The 19,996-nt window shown below is 34.2% G+C and overlaps 1 protein-coding gene across 2 annotated transcripts; it reads left to right on the forward strand.

Annotated features, from left to right (window-relative positions):
- The first annotated feature begins 504 nt into the window (after positions 1-504).
- LOC100243157 (signal peptide peptidase) lies at positions 505-14,315 on the forward strand. 2 transcript variants are annotated; one of them, XM_002279969.4, is made up of 12 exons: positions 505-743; positions 1,393-1,494; positions 3,866-3,981; positions 4,082-4,233; positions 4,351-4,436; positions 8,229-8,356; positions 8,816-8,866; positions 11,463-11,549; positions 11,691-11,760; positions 12,655-12,791; positions 12,988-13,065; positions 13,915-14,315. In XM_002279969.4, exons 2-12 carry the CDS (start codon positions 1,455-1,457, stop codon positions 13,993-13,995), a joined length of 1,026 nt encoding a protein of 341 aa, XP_002280005.1. In that variant the 5' UTR covers positions 505-743; positions 1,393-1,454; the 3' UTR covers positions 13,996-14,315. The 2 variants fall into 2 exon arrangements, with proteins under 2 accessions (XP_002280005.1, XP_010651509.1); XM_010653207.3 differs by having other exon boundaries at positions 558-743; positions 1,302-1,494.
- The last annotated feature ends 5,681 nt before the right edge of the window (positions 14,316-19,996 follow it).

The raw sequence follows: 19,996 nt of genomic DNA on the forward strand, positions 1-19,996 counted from the left end.
ATATTATTTTAAATTATTTTTTTTAATAATTAAAAATAAAATATTATATATAAAAATTATCTGTAAGAAATATTTCAAAATACAAGAAAAAAAAATTCAAAGTTTTCAAATATATTTTTATTTTAGAAAATATCATGAGACTATTCTCATATATTATTTTTTGACAACTATTATTAAAAAATGTTCTTAAACATACCCTTATCTTTGTCTAACATTCCTTGTAAAAAAGTTTCAATTATGGGAAATTACAAATTTTCCATTGCGGAAAAAAAAGGGCTTTTAGGTTGAGAAGAACTGAAAATTAACTCAAATATGGGAAATAAATCAGATGATATGGCAGGAGAGATATTTTTCAATGCCGACGTGGCGAGAACTGATTGGTTATTAAAACGCATCAGACGTGGCTCCCTTATATTTGCCAATTCGGGTCACACTTACGTGGCCGGTGTGGTGCACCTTAATTTCACTACACCACAACAGTCTTGTCCAATCAATTCGCACCACGTTGCAGAAACAAAATTGAAGATCAGCCCCTCGATTTCCTATTGGACCGTCACAAGTGATTGTCACCGCTCTAAATAGTAACTGCCACCGGCCCATGGACACTGCCCGGTAAAACCCTATCCCTGCAAGAGAACAAAATTCTTTCATTTCTCTCTCTTCACGACGGCATCTCCGATCCGTATGGTCAACATACAGTAGAGAGAGAAACTGTGCGATCGTCTGTCTCTCTCTCTCCTCAGGTTCTTCTCCCAATCTTTCTCTTTTTAGTAGTTTGTGTTTCGTTTTTATTCGGAGATCGGAAAATGCCCTGGCACTCTCTCGTTTGGTTTCCGAGAAACGGAGAGGAGCGTTTGAGTCATGTGCTTTTGATTGGGCCGGAATTGAGTGGAATACTTGTATTAGGGTTGCTTGACTGGGGATTTTATGATTTCTTGTGTCCGGAGCGATGAATTTATAGGATTTGGCGTTTAGCCTATTCCATTTTCACGCCTTTTATCGGTTACGGACTTGGGGGTTGGGGGGTTTGGGTTTTCTTCCTGGTGAAGATATGAAAAAAAATTCGATGTCTTGATTTCTCCAAGAAACGGAAAGTGGGCCCGAATTGAGCAAGTGGGAATTTCTAGGATTCCGAATTTTTATTTTCTTTTAGCTGTCTTGCCTCCAAAGAGGGAGGCGTGGATCCCATTGTAAGGAATCGGTGTTTTATTTTTCTTGAAGCTTTCTTGTTGTGAGTATTGTTACTATTATTCTTTTTTTTTTTGAAATTTTGATTGATGGTTTGATTTGTTGGATGTCAGGTATTGGGAGTTTAGGAAGAAAGATAGCATCTTGGAAAAGATTTCTGTTTCATCATTGAAGCGGGTTTTGATTTTGTAATTTTGATTTCAGCCATCAGGTAGGCGGTGATTGGTTGAGTTTTTGCTAAGAAAGAGGCAATTGGAATAGGTACAATGAAGAACTGTGAACGTCTTGCCAATCTTGGTCTAGCAGGTTTGTTCCTATGCCCCATCTGACCATGTCGGTATGAGATTGTGGCAGATAATAGCGTGATTGTATTTATCTAATTTTATGTTAACTAGAATGAGTTGAAGAATTTTGTAACATGGTTGTAACGGAAAAGAAAGTGAAACTATATCTTGAAACTCCAAGTTGGAGTGAATTTGCCTTTGCCCACTTCACTTCCATTATGAGAAAGCGGACTTTTTCGAAGAGGGGATCATCCTAGATACCACTTAGGAGTCCAGAGGGTAATGCTGCCATGCTTTATGCTCATTAAAGAGAAGTCAGATCTTTCCAATTTCCTCATTTCTAATGGTTGTGTATAAAAGAAAGGTGTTCTAATGGTAATCGAGTGTATCTTTCAATTGTGTGGCTTCTTATATTGCAAAAAACATTGGTGTTTCTGGTATTTCTTAAAAAATGAGTTCAGTCTGATGCTTATTTTGAGATAAATTTGTGAAAAATTGCACTAGAGAGTTTTACTGCTTCAACCCCCCCCCCCCCCCCCCTCTCCCCTTAAAATTGGTGGCTAATTTTCTTTGGCATCTCTTCTTCCTTCTCTTCCTCTGTGGCATCTTCTGCTTATATGTGGTTAAGTAATTTCTTTTGTACTTCTTTTTATGCATCCATTTGCCCTATGCGTGTGATGTTGATCTGTTTTGTTGTATAAGAAAGAGGCCTACACTAATGGCTCCTTTATATGTTTATGATGGCTTTCCTCCTCTTCGACAGTTGAAGCAAATTTTATTAGGCATGCCTAACCCATGTGTGTAGGCCTTGTGTGAACACCATTTGAAAAATAGCTTGAGATGCAAATTTGATTAATATGTTCTCACATGCCAATTGCAAGAGAGAAAAAAACAAGACTTTGATAGGTTTTAGTGCTCTATTGACTTCATGTTCTGGAGTGAAATTGTTTGTGGGTTTCATAACATGTGTGCCTTGTCTGAGTTGGGTGCCTCCTTTGTAAATCTAGTAGCTCTAATCAGACTGATGTGTAGAGCTGCATATCACAGTTTAGAAGGAGAGCTGACCATAGCTATACATTTTTTTTATTTATATACATATATATACTAAAGCACTATTGTCTCACCTTTTTAAAAGCATCTCTTTGGAAGGGCCAGAATTGGGAGGAAAAGGAAAGGATTTTCACTAAATCATTTCCTTACTTTCTCATTAAAAATTTCCTTCCCTTTTTTATTTGCCTTTAAAATGAAATTCCTTCCTTCTGTTGGGTGCTAGTGGAACCATTAAAAATAAATTACTGAGAAGGATTTGGATGATGATCCTGCCATTTTCAAATATGCTCAAATGTTTGTGGATTTGGATGGAAAGAAAGCTTTTTAAGTGAAAGAACCTTTTTTTTTTCTCACTTAAATATTTTACTTCTGTTTGTTTAATAACATAGGGGTAATAGTGTCAATAACCAGTTCCCTCTGCTCTTAAATCATTCCCAAACAGGAGAAATCATCCTGTCTCTTCCTTTGATTCCAGTTATTTCCTTCCTGACTATCTATTATTTTAAAGCTCATCTTGGGTCAAATATGTACCCACGTACTGCCCTGCATATGAACAAATGCGTTTAACTTGATTGCCACTGCTTGGCTACATATGTTTGAATGTCCTTAACTATATAGTACCTCGATGCTTTTGGGCCTTTTATGGTACTATCGGTTAGAATTTTCAATACCAGCCCCCATTGCACTAAACCTTTTTCTGCTTCTCATTGTTTGGAGGTTGGAGTTGCTATGTTCAATTGGTATCATTTATTAATCTTGAAGGAAATAAAACATCTAACAGCTTTGTAATATCGTCAAATTTTCCTTGCTAAGTGCAATGGTTAGATGGGGAGTATGTTCACAATTTTGTGCTGTTAATTTTTCTTTTCTTTTTTTTTTTTGATTGGCAAATAAGAATATATATGTATGTATGTATGTATGCATGCATGTATGTATATAGACACACATACTTATGTAAGGAAAGTTCCAAACTAAAGTGGCGAACACAGTACACTGGAACTGTGCAAGTGAGACACAAAAGAATCAAGCTATGTTAGCTACAACCCTACTTTAGGACTTGGAACATAACCATTCTATAAAATCTAACAAAGAACATGGACCCATTTGACCATCAATTAGAAGGTACCCAGGAGACCACATGTCAGGTTAGCAATGATGGAGATAATGTTTAAAGTTCAGTGTGGAGCTATCACTGGGAGATAATGTAGCTATTATTTCAACATTTGACATGGTTGTAATAGTTTCCAATGATCCATATCTTGAATTTGTTTATGTGATAGTGCATTTCTTGTTTCCCATTTTTGAGTATGACTTTTGATGCGTGTACACTTTTCTGGCTGCAGGTTTAACATTGGCGCCACTGGTTATGAAGGTAGATCCAAATTTAAATGTCATTTTAACAGCATGTCTCACAGTGTATGTAGGTTGCTACCGCTCTGTTAAGCCAACTCCCCCTTCTGTAAGAACAATTAGCCAAGTTCCTGCCTTTCTTATTTCTATGCCATATTTTTCATGATTCTGGAAAGCCTGTCCGAATTTTGATATGTTCATTCATGCAGGAGACAATGTCTAATGAACATGCTATGCGCTTTCCTTTTGTTGGGAGTGCAATGCTGTTATCACTATTCCTTCTCTTCAAGTTTCTATCAAAAGACTTGGTTAATGCTGTACTGACATGCTACTTCTTTGTGCTTGGGATCATCGCTCTTTCGTATGTTCTTTCCGTATGGATCATGCTACTATGCTTAATATTTGATATAATTATTTAGAAATAGTTTCATGTGGTTTGGTTCATTATCTCACATTATCTTTCTTCTATTTTCTGTAGGGCAACATTGCTACCTGCAATTAGACGTTATTTGCCAAAGCATTGGAATGATGACCCTATCATCTGGCATTTTCCATATTTTCGCTGTATGATGTGCTTATTCTCCTTTAGTTTCCAAGTGCTTATTGTGAATTCTTTTCCTATTAATTCAAAACCCCATTTCTTTTTTTATTAAAGTTGTCAGTGTTGCTCTATTATGGTTTTTAACATATTTGAGCAAGAAAAGCTTTATTCAGGCTGAACCAAAAGAGTACAGAATGTTCTAATATCTTGAGCATTTCCCCTTGCATCCACCAATGCATGGTGGCTAATATGTCAATGGCTTCTGCTTGCATTTTCAGTCCTGTTTCTGTTGTTTTCCTGTGTACCTCTTGTTTGCCTGCACTTCTTAAGCCTTAATTACTGTTTCTAAAAGTAAAAGAGCAGGAATTATAGAAAGCATGTTTGATTCTAGTCTTCTAGCTAGGTAAAAGAAATAAAAGAAAAGGGAAAAGAAGTTTTTGGAAATAGCGTACAAGATTTACCAAACACTACCAGGTCCTATTTGTGGCTTTATTAAAATTTTACTGGGGGTTTCATAGCTGCCCCTGTGGAAGGGTTTTGTATGCATTATTTTGTTTTATTTCTCTTTTGTGGTGGGCATGGGGGAGCTATCCTAACCACTTTGTGCGTTATTTAGTTGAGAGGAACTCCAACTGTGGGAGAATATTTATTTTCTCACATCTCTTTGGATGTTACACTTTGTATTGCTGGATTAGAGATCATTCTGCCTCACACATTGGAGAGTCATGTGGGTTGAGTGGGTTCCCCTGCTGGTTGGCACCCTGAAAATAAACTTTGATCCTTGGTTAACTTGTGTTGGATGGGGATTGGTGGCTCATTTGAGATCATAAGGTGACATCATTCAAGTTCTCTCAAGTAGTCACTTTGTTTATCCATTTGAGAGGTTTGTAAAGGACAAGAGAATTAAGCACCCCCCACCTTGTTGTGGAGATGATTCAACAAGAATCTTAGCTGCTAAAGGTAGGTAGGCCCAGGGCGCAACAACTACCTTGATGTGGTGTCTTGCATGGTGAGGCATGTGTTTTTATATATATATTTATTTAAGCTCAGGGCAAAATGACAAAATCATGTCAGCATGCAAAAAGTGTTTTTATTTTCCTCTGATTTCTAAGTTTTTTAGTGCTCATTTTGTGTTTTTTTTTTCTTTTTTTCTTTTAAATTTTATTCTTAAAATTATTGAATATATTGTTATTTTGATGGATGCTTTTTTTTTTTCAAATACTTGGAATCTTTATTTATTTATATTTATATATATTTATTTACTTTTGAGTAGAATTTTATATCATATGTGATGATATATGAGTATAATAAATGTTTGCATGTTGGAAAAAATGAGTTTTGGCTCCAAGTGGATTAGACAGTGCATCTTTACAATGCGTTTCTCTATCTTGGTCAATAGTTCCTTCAGGTTTCTTCCAAAGCTCTAGGAGTTTGAGACAAGAAGATCCTTTGTCCCCTTATTTGTTCATCTTGGCGATGGAGACTCTCTCTTGCATTCTTTTGAGGGCAAAGGAGGGAGGGTTTATTGATGGCTTTCTAGTAAGGGGAAGAGATGGAGAGGGGATGGAGATTTCCCATTTGTTATTTGCGGACAATACTCTCATTTTTTGTGATGCTAGTAAGGAGAACATTGAGTAAGAATAAAACAGGTTTTTAGGTGGGGTTTGGGGATAAAGTGAAGTTTTAGAAGGACAAGTGGTGTGGGGATGCGCCCTTGAGGGATTCATTTTTGGATTTCTATTCTATAGCTACCTCAAAAGATGCTTGGTTGAGTGACCTTTGGGTTTAGGAATCCTAGGTTTACAAGGTAGTTGCATGATTGGGAACTAGAGGAAGTAGAAGCCTTTTTTGGGAGGTTGTTTGCACACACCATTTTTGTGAAGATTGACGATGGTATGGTATGGTTGCCTTTAAAGAATGCTACTTTTTCATTTCAGTCCCTCTACTCCTCTTGGCAAATAGGAGAGCGGAGTCATTCCCTCTTGGCATAGTTTGGAATTTTTGGGTTTCATCGAGAATTAGTTTTTTTTACTTGGGAAACAATTTGGGCTAAGATTTTGACTCTAGATTAGCTTGAAAGGAGAGATTGGAGGATTCCTAATAGATGTTACTTGTGTAACGGAAAAGAAGAAACAAGTGATCGTATTCTCTTTCATTGTTCGAAAGCTCGCTTATTGTGACAATTGTTTTTTGTGCTTTTTGGTGTCTAACGGGTGATGCACTCTTTAGTTAGAGAGGTCCTTTTGAGCTATCACAGGTCCTCTTTGGGTAAAAAGAGAAAAAAGGCTTGGAAGGTTGTTCTGTTGTATTTATTTCAGACCTTATGGAGGGAGAGGAATAGGAGAACTTTTGATAGTTGTGAAAGTTCGAACCTAACAATTAAAAATTATTTCTTGTATCATTTTGGGATTGGGTTAAATTGTATATTGGGGATGGTTCTTTGATGTTGTTAGACTTTGTGGATTGGTTAGGCTCTTCGTAAGGTGTGGTTGTTGGTTTTTGTGTCTTCGCGCCTCTTTTTTGGCCTTTGGTTTACTTTGTATACATTGTGTATACCTCTCTTTTATTAATACTCATTATCTACCTATTAAAAAAATGTTTGCATGTTTGAATTTGCAACATATGACAAAATTAAATATGCACCCTAGGTTGCATATTTAATTTTGTAGGTTGTTATTCTCTTGGAAGGTTTGGTCAGTAAATCAACAAGTCAATAGGTTGGTTATTGGGGGATCAATCTCTCTTGTTAACTTGTTGGGGATTTTTGGCTTTGGGAGTTTGGTTGCCCATCCTTTCACCTTTGATGTATTTGATGGATCTTTTCTGGATGTTTTGATGGTTGGGATCCATTTCTGGCCTTTTTTGCCCCTATTGTAGCCTTATTTTGTTGGGTGTTCCCATATACTTCCCTTTGTGTCAAAGATTTGGTTCACTTTCAGCGTCACTTTTTATTTTTATTTTTTTATTTATTGTTTGTTTGGGGTGGGGGTGTGTGGTGATATTTGCCTATTGAGGAAGAGAAAAAGGTTGTTCTTCTTTGGAATATTTGCCGGCTGTTTTATTTTTTTATTTTTTTTTATAAGGTTAGCAAAAGGAATATCTTGGACATAAGGAAAGAAAAAGGTACTTAGATTACATCAGTATGGAAATTTGTTTAATAAATCAATGATCTGCATTTCCTACCTATTAAAACATTCTTTCTACAAAATTTCTGAACTGTTGGGTAACTTGGGTTATTAGTTGGATTTTGAATTTATGCAATTCCATCTGTTTTTCTATCCATATTGCTGGGGTTTATTGCTTTAAAAAGAGGGGGAGAAAATCTTAGTGTAATCTTGTCAAAGTTTCAGAAAAGAGGGAAAAATAAAAGAAAAATTGGTGCATCTTTATTTTTTCTAATCACAACTCATATGGCATAATTCAATACTTCTGCGGATATGCCAGTTTTTCTCAAGCTTTGTTTCCATTATTTCGTCACATATGGCAGACTGGTAGAACAGTTAGCCTTTTGTTTGGGTGTCCTTGGTGTGAAATTTGTTTCTGTCATCATAACTTGACCCTTCTTGTGCTCAAATTAGCAGAGGATATGGCCTTGGATCATTCTGAGTGGTAAAAAAGGATTTTTATAGTCAGTCTTTAAGTCTTATGTAGTCGAGACTTAATTTTAAAGATTTGTTCGTTTGATGATTTTATTGTTGTTCTGCTTCTCGTATGTATTCCTTTATTCTTTCCACATCTCTCAATTTTCATTTTAGTGGTTTTATTTTTCCTCAATTACGCAGAATGATATTTTTCTTTACATCTGTCTTACACAGCTTTGGAGATTGAGTTCACAAGATCTCAGATCGTTGCAGCAATACCAGGGACCTTTTTCTGTGCATGGTATGCTTCCCAGAAGCATTGGCTAGCCAACAATATATTGGGCCTCGCTTTCTGCATTCAGGTTTGGCAGCTGTATTTCATCAGAACCATTGTTACATTGGATGTCTCCATTTGCTAGCATGAACCTATTCATATTAGTTTTGGGTTACTTATTTTTACCATATGGTAATCCCCAGCACTATCCAACAGGGTTTTGGGGTATAGGACTAACAACTAGGAATAGTTTTCCCTTTGTCTTATGCTTTTACTATTCCGTTACCCTTCTTGTCTTTTCATTTTCATAACCTACTGGATAATTATGTCTTTTTCACATCAAAACCCCATAGAGAGGTCTTGATTTTCCCAAACTTCCGACTTCTTGTGTGTTTCTGGTAAGGAGAAATAAGAAAGGGGGCCTTTCCTAAGACATTCTTATGCCTTTTATGTTATAACAATTTCTGTTATCCTCATTTGTTTGTTTGAGCTATAGTCATCTGCAATGCACTGTTAATCTGTATTTTATTTTCTTTTCCATTTGCAGGGTATTGAAATGCTCTCACTTGGGTCTTTTAAAACTGGTGCCATCCTTTTGGTAAGAACCTTAAACTAGAGATGGCTTTATCAGTAGTTGCAGAATCTGTTCTTGATTAATCATGCCATTTATTCCACAATGTTTGTTCTTGGTGTATACTGATAATTCTTTTTTACATTTTTGGTAAGGGGGCTTACTTTATAGGAAACATTGTAAGAAGTTATTTTATGTCTGTGAATTGGTTATTTATGATAAAAAAAGGAAAAAAAGAAAAAGAAAAAGTCAAAATAGAAACCATCAGTCTTTAACTATTGAAACCTGCAATTTCTGAAAGATCCTGCTTATCATTGTCTTTAATTAAGGGTTTTATGGGCAAAGCACCTTCCATTTTCTGATTTTGGATAAATTTATGCTGTGGTATATTTTGATGATATTTCTTGCTGAAATAGTGATGTATGATATTTTTATAACAAGACTAAGTTATTCAAATTGTTTAGATGGTTGTGTGTGAGAACCTCATCAACTATTTACCAAATTTTGTCCTGATCAATGCAAGGGGAAACATTTAAAACAGTTGTGAGAAAACAATGTTTAGTGACAGTGGATACCATCAGATAGTGGTTCATGACCTAAGCCTTCTTTAATGCTTTACTACTGGTTACTGGATTATTATTATTATTATTTTCTTTTATGTTGACATGGTTTGTTATATATACTGATACATCACAATTTTGCTGGTAATTAGCTGCTCTCAATAGGAATATAATGATAGCAGCTGGACTGAATAGCTTATTACCTGCACTGTGTAGCTTATAGACCAATTTAAATGCTATGGGATGTGCACACTGTGGACCTTACTACAATTCTCCCCCTGCTCTCTCTCTCTCTCTCTTTTTCTCTCTCTCCTCTCTCTTTCTGTGCACACATACACACATATGTGTATATTAGGTATTCCACATAGAAAGCTTTCTAATGACCTAATGAAATATTGAAACAATTGACACATTACCTCCTTACCTATCAAACAAGGATGTCCATCCAAGGCTGGTTTTTTGTTGGGGAGGTTGTTTAGGGGATGTTTATGACAATTGACTAACTTGTGCAAAGGAGTAGGTTTCTAGTGAATTAATGGTGCTTGTGCAAATAAGAGTCAATCAATCACCTACTTCATTCATGGTGTGATGGCTCAAAATTACCCTATGTTATTTTCTAACTTTTGGGTATCCTGGGTTCTGTATGGACTCTGCTTGAGTCCATGAAGATCTGGTTTATCCAGTTCTCAAGGTGGTTTTGTTTATAAGAGAAGAAAATCTGTGGAGAATGTCTCTGCCAAAGTTTATTTGGAGTGCCTGTGGAAGGATCAGAGCTGGAAGATCTTTGAAAAATGGGAACATTAGAGTTGAAGCTGAAAAATACTTTCTACGAGTGTTCATTTGTTTGGCTGAAGGAGTCTGGAGGGAAAGTGAGGCTGCCCTTTTTTAGATTTTGTTGACAGATTGGGATGACCGACCTTGGTTTATTTATTACATACTGTCCATGTACCAAGGGCTGACTTTACTTCATAGCACCCAATCGGGCTTCATGTAGGTAGTTATGTAATCTCTGCAGGAAATAGTCCTGTGATAAAATCCTTGAGGGAGTAAAGCTAGATTCCTCATGGTCACCCAAAGAAGAAAAGAAAAATAAAAAAATGTAGATATGGAGTAAGAAATCAAGTTTGTACCCACAATGAAGTGAAAAAGGAAAAAAAGAAAAGAAAAAAGGAAGACACCTTGTAACCTTTTGATTTTCAAGCACTAATGCCTATGACAAAATAAAAATGTTACCTACTAAAAAAAATGATTTGAAACTTGACACAGACTTTTTTTTAAATGTCAAAACTAGTATATCTAGGTTATAGTTTAGCTTCTTTAGTTTCAGGTGCAAAAGACATCAAGGAGGGAGAATGTTCCTCGATAAAAAGCGCCTGAAGACTAAATTGTGGAGCCTCTTCTAATATATTTATATTCCTGGTATATTTGCTTGATATTGTATCAAACCTACCGATGTGCACTACAGCAGCCAACATTTAGAACTGCAGTCATGTTAACTATCATAAAAAGCATCATATACTCAGTGAAGTGATCCCTTTCCAAATTAATGTTTAATAGGATTTTCTCTCCAATTTCAGTAAAATATCATTTGACAGGGGCTGCCTTTTAAGCACGCTTCTGACTTCTGCTTTTCTTGTCTCACCCAAGAACTTAAACAGCTGAATTAAACAGTGATTTCATTAATCATTTGTCTTTTTGAACGCTTGTTACTTACTATTTTCCAGTAAAAGAGTTCTCCTGATGCCCTTGTGATAAGTTCTTCACTCATTCTGATATTATTATTGGTATCTTTCCTTTTTGGCTGCTTGTATCATGTGTTTAGTATTGTATTCAAGGTAACATAATGTTGATTCTTCTTTTTTATTCACCTTCTGTTTTAAGAAATATTTGTATGCTCTTCATATGATTATGCATTTCAGAGAAAATTTACTTGTGGCAGATGAGTTGAATACTCTAATGAGGTTTGATGCCAGTATTTTTGTCCCTCATATCTATGCCTGTTCCTGCATTCAGTTTGTTTGTACTTCTAAGTGATTTTTGACATGGGTACTTGCGAATTGCAGGCAGGACTTTTTGTTTATGATATTTTCTGGGTCTTCTTCACTCCAGTGATGGTCAGTGTTGCAAAGTCCTTCGATGCTCCTATTAAGGTCAGTTATCCAGGTCAACTGAGATATTAATCCTGGATATTCTGGTTTTTGGTTCAATTTATTTCGCTCTGTTGTAATTAATCATTAAGTTTAATTTACTTTATTATTCTAAATGTAATAACAGTTCAATTCTTTTTGCAGCTTTTGTTCCCAACAGCTGATTCTGCCCGGCCATTTTCCATGCTTGGACTTGGTGACATTGTAATCCCTGGTAAGGTGTTTGAAATTCAATTTTAAAAATATCTTCATTGGGTTGTCCATTGTTTTCTGTTTGCAGATATATTAGAGAAGACATTTTTGAAGTTGGGAGTTGCATATTGTGAGATTCCAGGAGAAAAATTTTGTTCTTCTGAACCAAATAAATCTCATTTCTTACTGCAGTCTACAAATTTCAAACAATCTGGAGTAGTGATGTGTATTTATATATTCCAACCCCTCCATCCCACCAATGATTTGTCATTTTTCCAAGGGAAATCAGTACTCCTCAGAGTGCTTGGTTTGTGCTTTGACACGCAACCTCAGTTGCTCACAATACATCACTTTGGAGGTCAAGTTTTTGAGGCTCACAACATACGAGGATACATTAGTTGATTAGAATTTGGCAATGCATTTGGTGTGTGTGCCCATTATTCCTTTGATCCACAGGCTCAGTTTGTAGGCAAATATCCTCTTGTTTTTTAATATATATTATGTTAGGGAGATGCTGTTGAGGTGGTTAGAAATGGAACCAATCAAGGCAGCTGATGTGCTTTTGTTAATGGTGAAAAAATGTCCAAAACAAGTTCTGCCTGATTTTCTAAGAAATGTTTCTAGATAAACATCTCAAAAGTGATCATTCAGACTGCAAATGTTTGAATAGCTATAAATTGTAGCCAGTGTATTTATTAAATTTTTTTTAGTTGTTAAGAATCATTTTGGTAATAGGTTTAACAAATGCCATTCTCAGGTAGCCAATTTAACCATTCAAATTTGTAAGCCCGCAACAACAAAAAGAGCCAGGGTGGGGGGTGTTGGGGTTGTGTTTGTAGTTAATAAAGGCACTTCAATTGATCGTATTAATTTGTTTTTTCTTTGATGCTTACCTTGAATTGTTTTCTTTCTTTAGGCATTTTTGTAGCATTGGCATTGCGATTTGATGTGTCCAGAGGGAAAGGGAACCAGTACTTTAAGAGTGCATTTTTGGGATATACAACCGGTTTGGTTGTAACAATTGTTGTCATGAACTGGTTTCAAGCTGCACAGGTGACTACTACAAAATCCATTTCTCTATCCTATATGACTGATACGTGTGGAGATATAGTTCCCTTTGTTGAATTTCATTCAGTATCTAGCTGGCTTTAACTGTTTAAGACCAGTGGAAGTTAGAGTATTTCCATGTGTGAGTTTTCTCGTGTTATTCACTACTTGGTCCTAACTGTTATTCTAACTTCACTTTCAGCCTGCACTTCTTTATATTGTACCAGCAGTTATTGGATTTATGGCTGCTCATTGCATATGGAATGGCGAAGTTAAACCGGTTTGTTTGATAACTTTACCTTATTTTGTTTCTCCTATTTATAATGTTATTCGCATTCCATTTTATATATAACTACATTTCTGTCTTTCTTTGGTTGGTTGATTTCTTGTAGACTAGGGTTGTAAGAATAGCATTCATAGTCTGTAAATACAAGTTTACTAGGGTTATTAGCAATGCTTCATCAAAAGCATCTGAAGATGAAACTTCAATTATTAAAAAGGTCTATACTTGAATCAAAATGGTAACTCGTTTGAAGAGTTGCTGCAGCACAACTAACAAACACCCTTTGGATTTTGTTGGATTTTTTGGGTTGGGAAGACTTGGGTATTTTCTTTGGCTTGAGAGTAGGATTATTGTCATTTCTATTTCTGTTGCTATCACAATTTGTTAGCCAGCTTCCTTGATGAATGATTATCAATTGCATTGTGAGCTTTTGACATGAGGTCAAGGAATGAGGCAGTTGTATGCCCCCCCTAGTTGTCCAAAAGAACCTATGGTCCTACAGGGTGGGCCATTTTTCTCCAGTCAATGACATGTGAAACTATGTTAGTGTAGATGTGTAGTAGATTATTGAGCTTGAGATGTTTTAGTTGCAGATTTGTAGAAGAAAAATGTAAAAAGATGTAGAAATGGAACAATGCAAATGCTGGATGGTTTTGGTATAATCATTGACTTGAAATATAGGCCTGTAGAGAACACATGTGGGAATTTTTTTCAACTATGTTTAGAAATTGATTGATTGGAATATTGGTAGTAGATATTAGAACTCGATAAAGGTTGTTGCTTGCTACTTCTGTATTTGATATTGGTAGTCTTTTTATGCTAATAATTTATTGATGTTATATGCAGTTGTTGGAGTTTGATGAATCTAAGACTGCTAGCTCATCAAAAGATGATGGTGATGAAAAATCAAGCAAAAAGGTGGAGTAAGTTGAAACCCTTTCCAGCTGAGGAAAGAAATAGTGTTGTTTCCATGGAGGATCCAAAAGCATTTTTAGCTAAACCATGGGCTAACTTATGCAACTGCTCAGAATGCCATTGCAACAGATTTTGGAATTTTATGCGGCTAATAATATAAAGTAGCATCCAATGACAATACACCCATGTTATATTTTCATCTGAACTGCTCATTTTAGCATCTGACAGTGCCATTGCCAATTTTTCCTGATGTATCATGTGTTTGGAAGACTCAAGACACTTAAATTCAGTTCCAGTATAATACTACATTTACGACTTTTACAATGCTCTCATTTACAAGCCATTATATCCAGATTCAAATCAAATAGTCCTACTGTGATTATGGCAATTTGGTGTTCAAGGTTTTGCGGACATTTTGTTGAGGAGCAAAAGGGTTAGATTTGTAAATGAAGAAGGGTATTTATGTATTGAGTTTTGATGGTTTGCTTGGGTAATGGGCAAGGAAATAGGGCTTAAAGTTGCAAGTGTTTGGCTTTGATTCCCTTTACACTTTGAGAAATGGATTGCCTTGGAAAACAAGGTAGGAGGAGGAACTTGGATGCTTTGGTTGGGTTTCGTGGTGCTGAAGTATTCCCCTATTTGGATTCCTTTTCCATTTTTTACTTTCAACTTTTGGGTAAATTTGATTGTAGAGATCAAATTAATTCTCATTTTTTTAGTTTAATTATTTTCTTCCACGATCTAAAATTCTGAATACTAGAAATTTATTAGTTGATTTTCACAGGTTATTTACATAAAAAATGATTAATTTTTTAATAATGTTAATTAATATTAAAACGTTAAACTCTCTAATTCTGAGGGTACCAAATCAACCATTAATAATTTTTAAAAACAATTATTTTATCTTGGATTTTTAAAAAAAATAAAAAGTAAAAGAAAATAAAAAAGAAATTTATTATTAATAAATTATTTTTATATGTTTCTTCAAATTCATTTCACATTTTTTTTTCTCTTTTATATATATAATAAATAATATAAATTTCATAAAAATTTAACTAATTTTAATTAAATTTAACTTTGTTTCCATGTTTTTATGATAAACCAAATAAAAAAATAATTTTTCTTAATATTGTTTTTATTTGATAATTTTTAGAAACCAAATATAGCCTTAATTTATTCTTCAAATTCATGATAAATTCCTTAATATCATATTAATCTAAAATAAATAGGTTGATAAACTTTTGATAGAAAATAATTTATTAGGAATCCTTGATTGGTGCTTCAATTGTGGCTCATTTTCCTCTAAACATTTTTTTCCCCTCTTTTCTCCCTATCCTTTTCTCCATTTATACTTGGTTTATATATACATATGTACATAGACATTACAATAGAATAAAATACAATTTTTACCCATTACAAATCTAAAAGTTTCATGTAGGTCATGCAAACTCATCAATCATTTATTTCTATTGTTCTTCCAAGGTTTTTTTTTCCACTTTTTTTTTCCCCTTTGTTTGTTTTCACTATAATAGTGGGTTCTTCTAGTAATTAGAAAGCAAATGAGGCTATAGATGCAAACAATCCATTTCATTTTCATCACAACTCAGAATCTATACTTGTGTCCCAACTTTTGATTAGTGAAAACTACTTAACTTGGAGCAAGGATATGATTATGGCATTGAGTGCAAAGAATAAAATTGGTTTCATTTATGGATTTATTAGAAAACATTTTTTAGCAAATCTAACCTATGACCTTTGGAATCATCGCAATATACTGAAATCTTGGAGTCTCAATTCTTTATATCAAGATTTAGCCAACAATGTTATTTATGTATATACAAGAAGTGAAATTTGGCCTGATATCAAGGAACGTTTTTCTCAACTCAATGCTCCTCGCCTATTCCAAATTGAAAAAGATATTATCTATCTAGGATAAGAACAAATATCTGTTGTTACCTATCAAACCTATATAAAAGCTTTATGAGATAAACTTACAAATTTGCAATTTTTTCTCACATGAAAAAACTCAGCAATAAAAAGGAAAAGAAAAAAAAAACACTAGCAGATCACTAATGCCAACACTATCTCATTCAATTCTTGATAGGTTTGAATGGGTCATATTCTATTATATGTGCTTATCAGCCTCTTCCTAATGTGAATCAAGCATATTCTTTTATTTTACGAGAAGAAAAACAAAGAATGTTGTTACAATTGTTAGGATAGGGTCCTAAAAAGCATAACATGATCTAACAGGTTTTGATTTTATTAATAAATTTGTTTATTTATGATTTCGATTCCCTTTACTATCTTACTTGCATTAATTAGGTATTCTAAGCATTCACATCTCTATTACTTACATTGTACATGCCTTAAGTGCATTAGGAGTTGTACAAAAAATTCAAGTTATGGATTCCTTGTATGATGATAAGTAGTTTACAGCCGGTTCACAAATATGAGTAATCTAATATAGGTTATAGTGCATTACCTCATGATTGAAGGGATGACTTGTCTTAATCATCAAGATGGTTTTCCCATGTTGAGCGCACTAGTGTGTATAGTTACACATTAAAACATGACTTATGATGAATTATGATATTAGCTATTGAATAGTCATGATTCACCAAATTACTATAGTGCATTAACTCTTAATCTTGAAATGATATTGAGCATGTGCTAAATTCAATAGGAGGCTTTGACTTATGGGTAAGACTCTAAGATGGTTGGTCATATATTTCCTATGAATTGAGTCACTATTGATGTAGGCTGGTGGGAAAAGGTATTCTTGACAGCGGCACCATGATGACACATGGGATTGAGACAGTGTGTCATCTTGGATGACCTTAAGATAGTGTGAACAAGAAATTATGGTTATAGTAATTCTTAAGTGGAATTTGACATATGCTCTTTATGAACTAGAGTATGTTAGTTGATTACATAATAGAGAGTTTGTAACTTAAGGATTTGAGATGTAATCTTAAGAGGTTGATAACACATACTCACATAATAATGGAGTGTTGAGTCATCTTTAAAATTAGATTTTGAGATAGCTAATATATTTCTATGGGTCCCATTGGTCATCATTTGAGTTTCCAATTCATGGTGACATATTTGTTTGAGGGATTTTTGAGTTTGTAATTCATAAGTGTGCATAAGGATATTTTGATAAAAATACAAGATTGTACTAGATTTTATGAATGCTCTTTTTAGATTTGACTAATTAATTAATTGAAGCCCAATAGAGTCAATTAATTAATTAGGACCCAAATGGGTTGGATTAGGTGACCCAAGCTTAAATTGGGATCAAGTAACTTAAGCTCACAAAGAAGCCTATATATACCCCCTTAGGGGTTTAGGGCTTCAACTTTTGCCATTGTCATCCAAACTCTAAAGAGAAAACCCTATCCACATTTCTAAAAAGAGAGAAGACCACCATTTTCTCCTACCAAGGCCTGTTAAAAGAGAGATTAGGTAGAAGATTGTTAGGTTTACAAACTACCTTTATTGGAATGGATTTGATCTGGGAACATCTAGATCAAAGGTGTGACTTAAAATCTCTAGATTTACTTCTATTATGATTTTTGAATGTTATGTTTCTACTGTGCTTTTGATTTAAAGAGCCTTAAGAATAGTATACATGCACCTTACGAGATCCAAGGTTAGGAGATAAAGTAATATGGGGTTTCTAAAAGCAACACGACAACTAAACATTGAAACCATTATATTAGCAGCATGACAGCAAAATCATATGGCAAAGAAACAAAAAAATAAGGACCCTAATTTCAAAGGAGCAATCTACTCACTTGAACGAAACAAGTCACAAAAGAGCGACCTACTTATTCTTACTACGATTGGGTTAACCACATAATTAACAAGTATTACAAACTTCACAGATATCTTCCTGAGCATCACCTTCACAACAAGACTTCTCAACTTGTTGCAAACCAGGTAAGACAACAACTACTTGCCTATGATCAATCTACAAACAACAATTCTATTGTTTCTCATTTCGCTATAAAACAAGCCTAACAACTCTTTGCTCATCTCAAGCCTCAAGTCATGGTAAATTAAGTATGTAGCGGTGTTTCCATTACTCACCTCTTAAGTATTTTTTTGAACTATTCTTTTCATAATACCTCTTAAATATTAGATAGTAGTGCAACAAATCACATTATGAGTTTTGTTACTTTTTTCTTTGCAATAACATCTACTTCTTCTACTACTATTAAGCTTTTTAATGGTAGTTTCGCACCTATAACCATTATTGGTATTATTTCATCGTCTCATTATCTCACCCTTTGATAATGTCTTTTGTGTGCTTTCATTTCATTTTAATCTTATCTCAATTAGCAAACTCACTTGTTCTTCAAATTGTTTTCTTGTTTTTCATTTTTTTTAATCCAAGACCTTACCTTGAGGAAGATGATTGGCAAGGGTGAAGAATGTAATGGATTATATTTTGTGCTCAGTGATGCTACAATATGTAATTCTACATTATCTATTTCTTGAGTTGATGTTTATCATAGACAATTAGGACATTTATCTTCAAAAAATCTGAATTTGTTGTCATATTTAGTTTTTAGAATAAATGTTTCAGCTATTGATTATTGCAATATTTTCCCACTTGCTAAGCAATCGCGCTTGCCTTTTTCTCATAGTTCTATCTATACTCATGCAATCTTTGAGATTATTCATTGTAATATTTGGGGTCACCATCATATGGAGTCTATTTTTTGTGCACAATATTTTCTAGCCATTATTGATGATTATAGTTGTAGGACTTAGGTTTATCTTATGTCCCATAAATTTGACATTATTCCTTTTTATAATCTTTTATCAACCTTATCGCCAATCAATTTGAGCAAAAAGTAAAGAAAATTCAATCTAGTAATAGGGAAGAATTTGTCATGAATATTTTTTTTTCAATAGAATGACATTTTTTCATCAAACCAATTGTGTTTACACTTTGTTGGGATAGAGCACTGGAAAGCATGACGTGATATAATATATTTAAGATTCATTTAAAAATCCATTTATTTGTGATTCTTGTTTTCTTTTTTATCATATCATATGCATTAATTACTTGTCTGAGCGTTCACGTCCTTATCTTTTATATTGTACATGACTTGGGTGTCTTGGAAGTTGCATAAAAGATACGAATCATGGATTCTTTGTAAGATGATAATATGTTTATTGTCGATTTATGGATTTGGACAATCCAATAGAGACTATAGTGCATTGCCTTCTTATTGGAAAAATAACTTGTCTTAGCCATTAGGATGAGTTTCCTAGGGTTAGTGCACCAATGTTTATGGATATATATATTGGATAGGACTTATGGTGAATCATGATGCAAAATTAACAATTATCATAATTCACCAAACTACTAAACTACATGAATTCTCAATCTTGAGAGAGTATTGAGTTTATGTCAATCTCAACATAAATATTCTCAATAAAGCACCATGATATCTCATAGGATTTGAAACAGTGTGTCTGCTTGGGTGATTCAAATGCCATGTGATTTAGAAGATTATGGTCGTAACATTTTCTTAGAGGAAATTTGACATATGCTCTTTGGAGGTAGAATATGTTGATTGATCATATAATAAGTAGGATCTAGAACTCAAGGATTTGAGAGGTAATCTTGATAGGTGATAGTATTACCTTATTATATTATGGACACTACTTCATAAGGAGTTTGCATGCAGTGAATAGTAAGTCAAGGATCCGAGAATTCACTTCATTATAATAACATAGGATATTAAAATGCAGTTGATTTACTTTAGTGGAGTGTTGAATCAACTTTAAAATTGGATTCTTAGGGATCCGGTATTTTCCTATGGGTTCCAATAGTCTCTGCTCGAGCTCCTATTATAAAGAGATATGTTTATCGTGAGGATTTTGGGTTTCTGGATCATACATGTGTATAAGGGTGTTTTGATAAATACACAAGGTTGCATTAGATATTGTGACATTTTTTTTTCTAAACCAAGCTAATTAATTAATTGGAACT

The sequence above is a fragment of the Vitis vinifera genome, chromosome 6 (genome assembly GCF_030704535.1).
Source record: "Vitis vinifera cultivar Pinot Noir 40024 chromosome 6, ASM3070453v1".
Taxonomy (NCBI): domain Eukaryota; kingdom Viridiplantae; phylum Streptophyta; class Magnoliopsida; order Vitales; family Vitaceae; genus Vitis; species Vitis vinifera.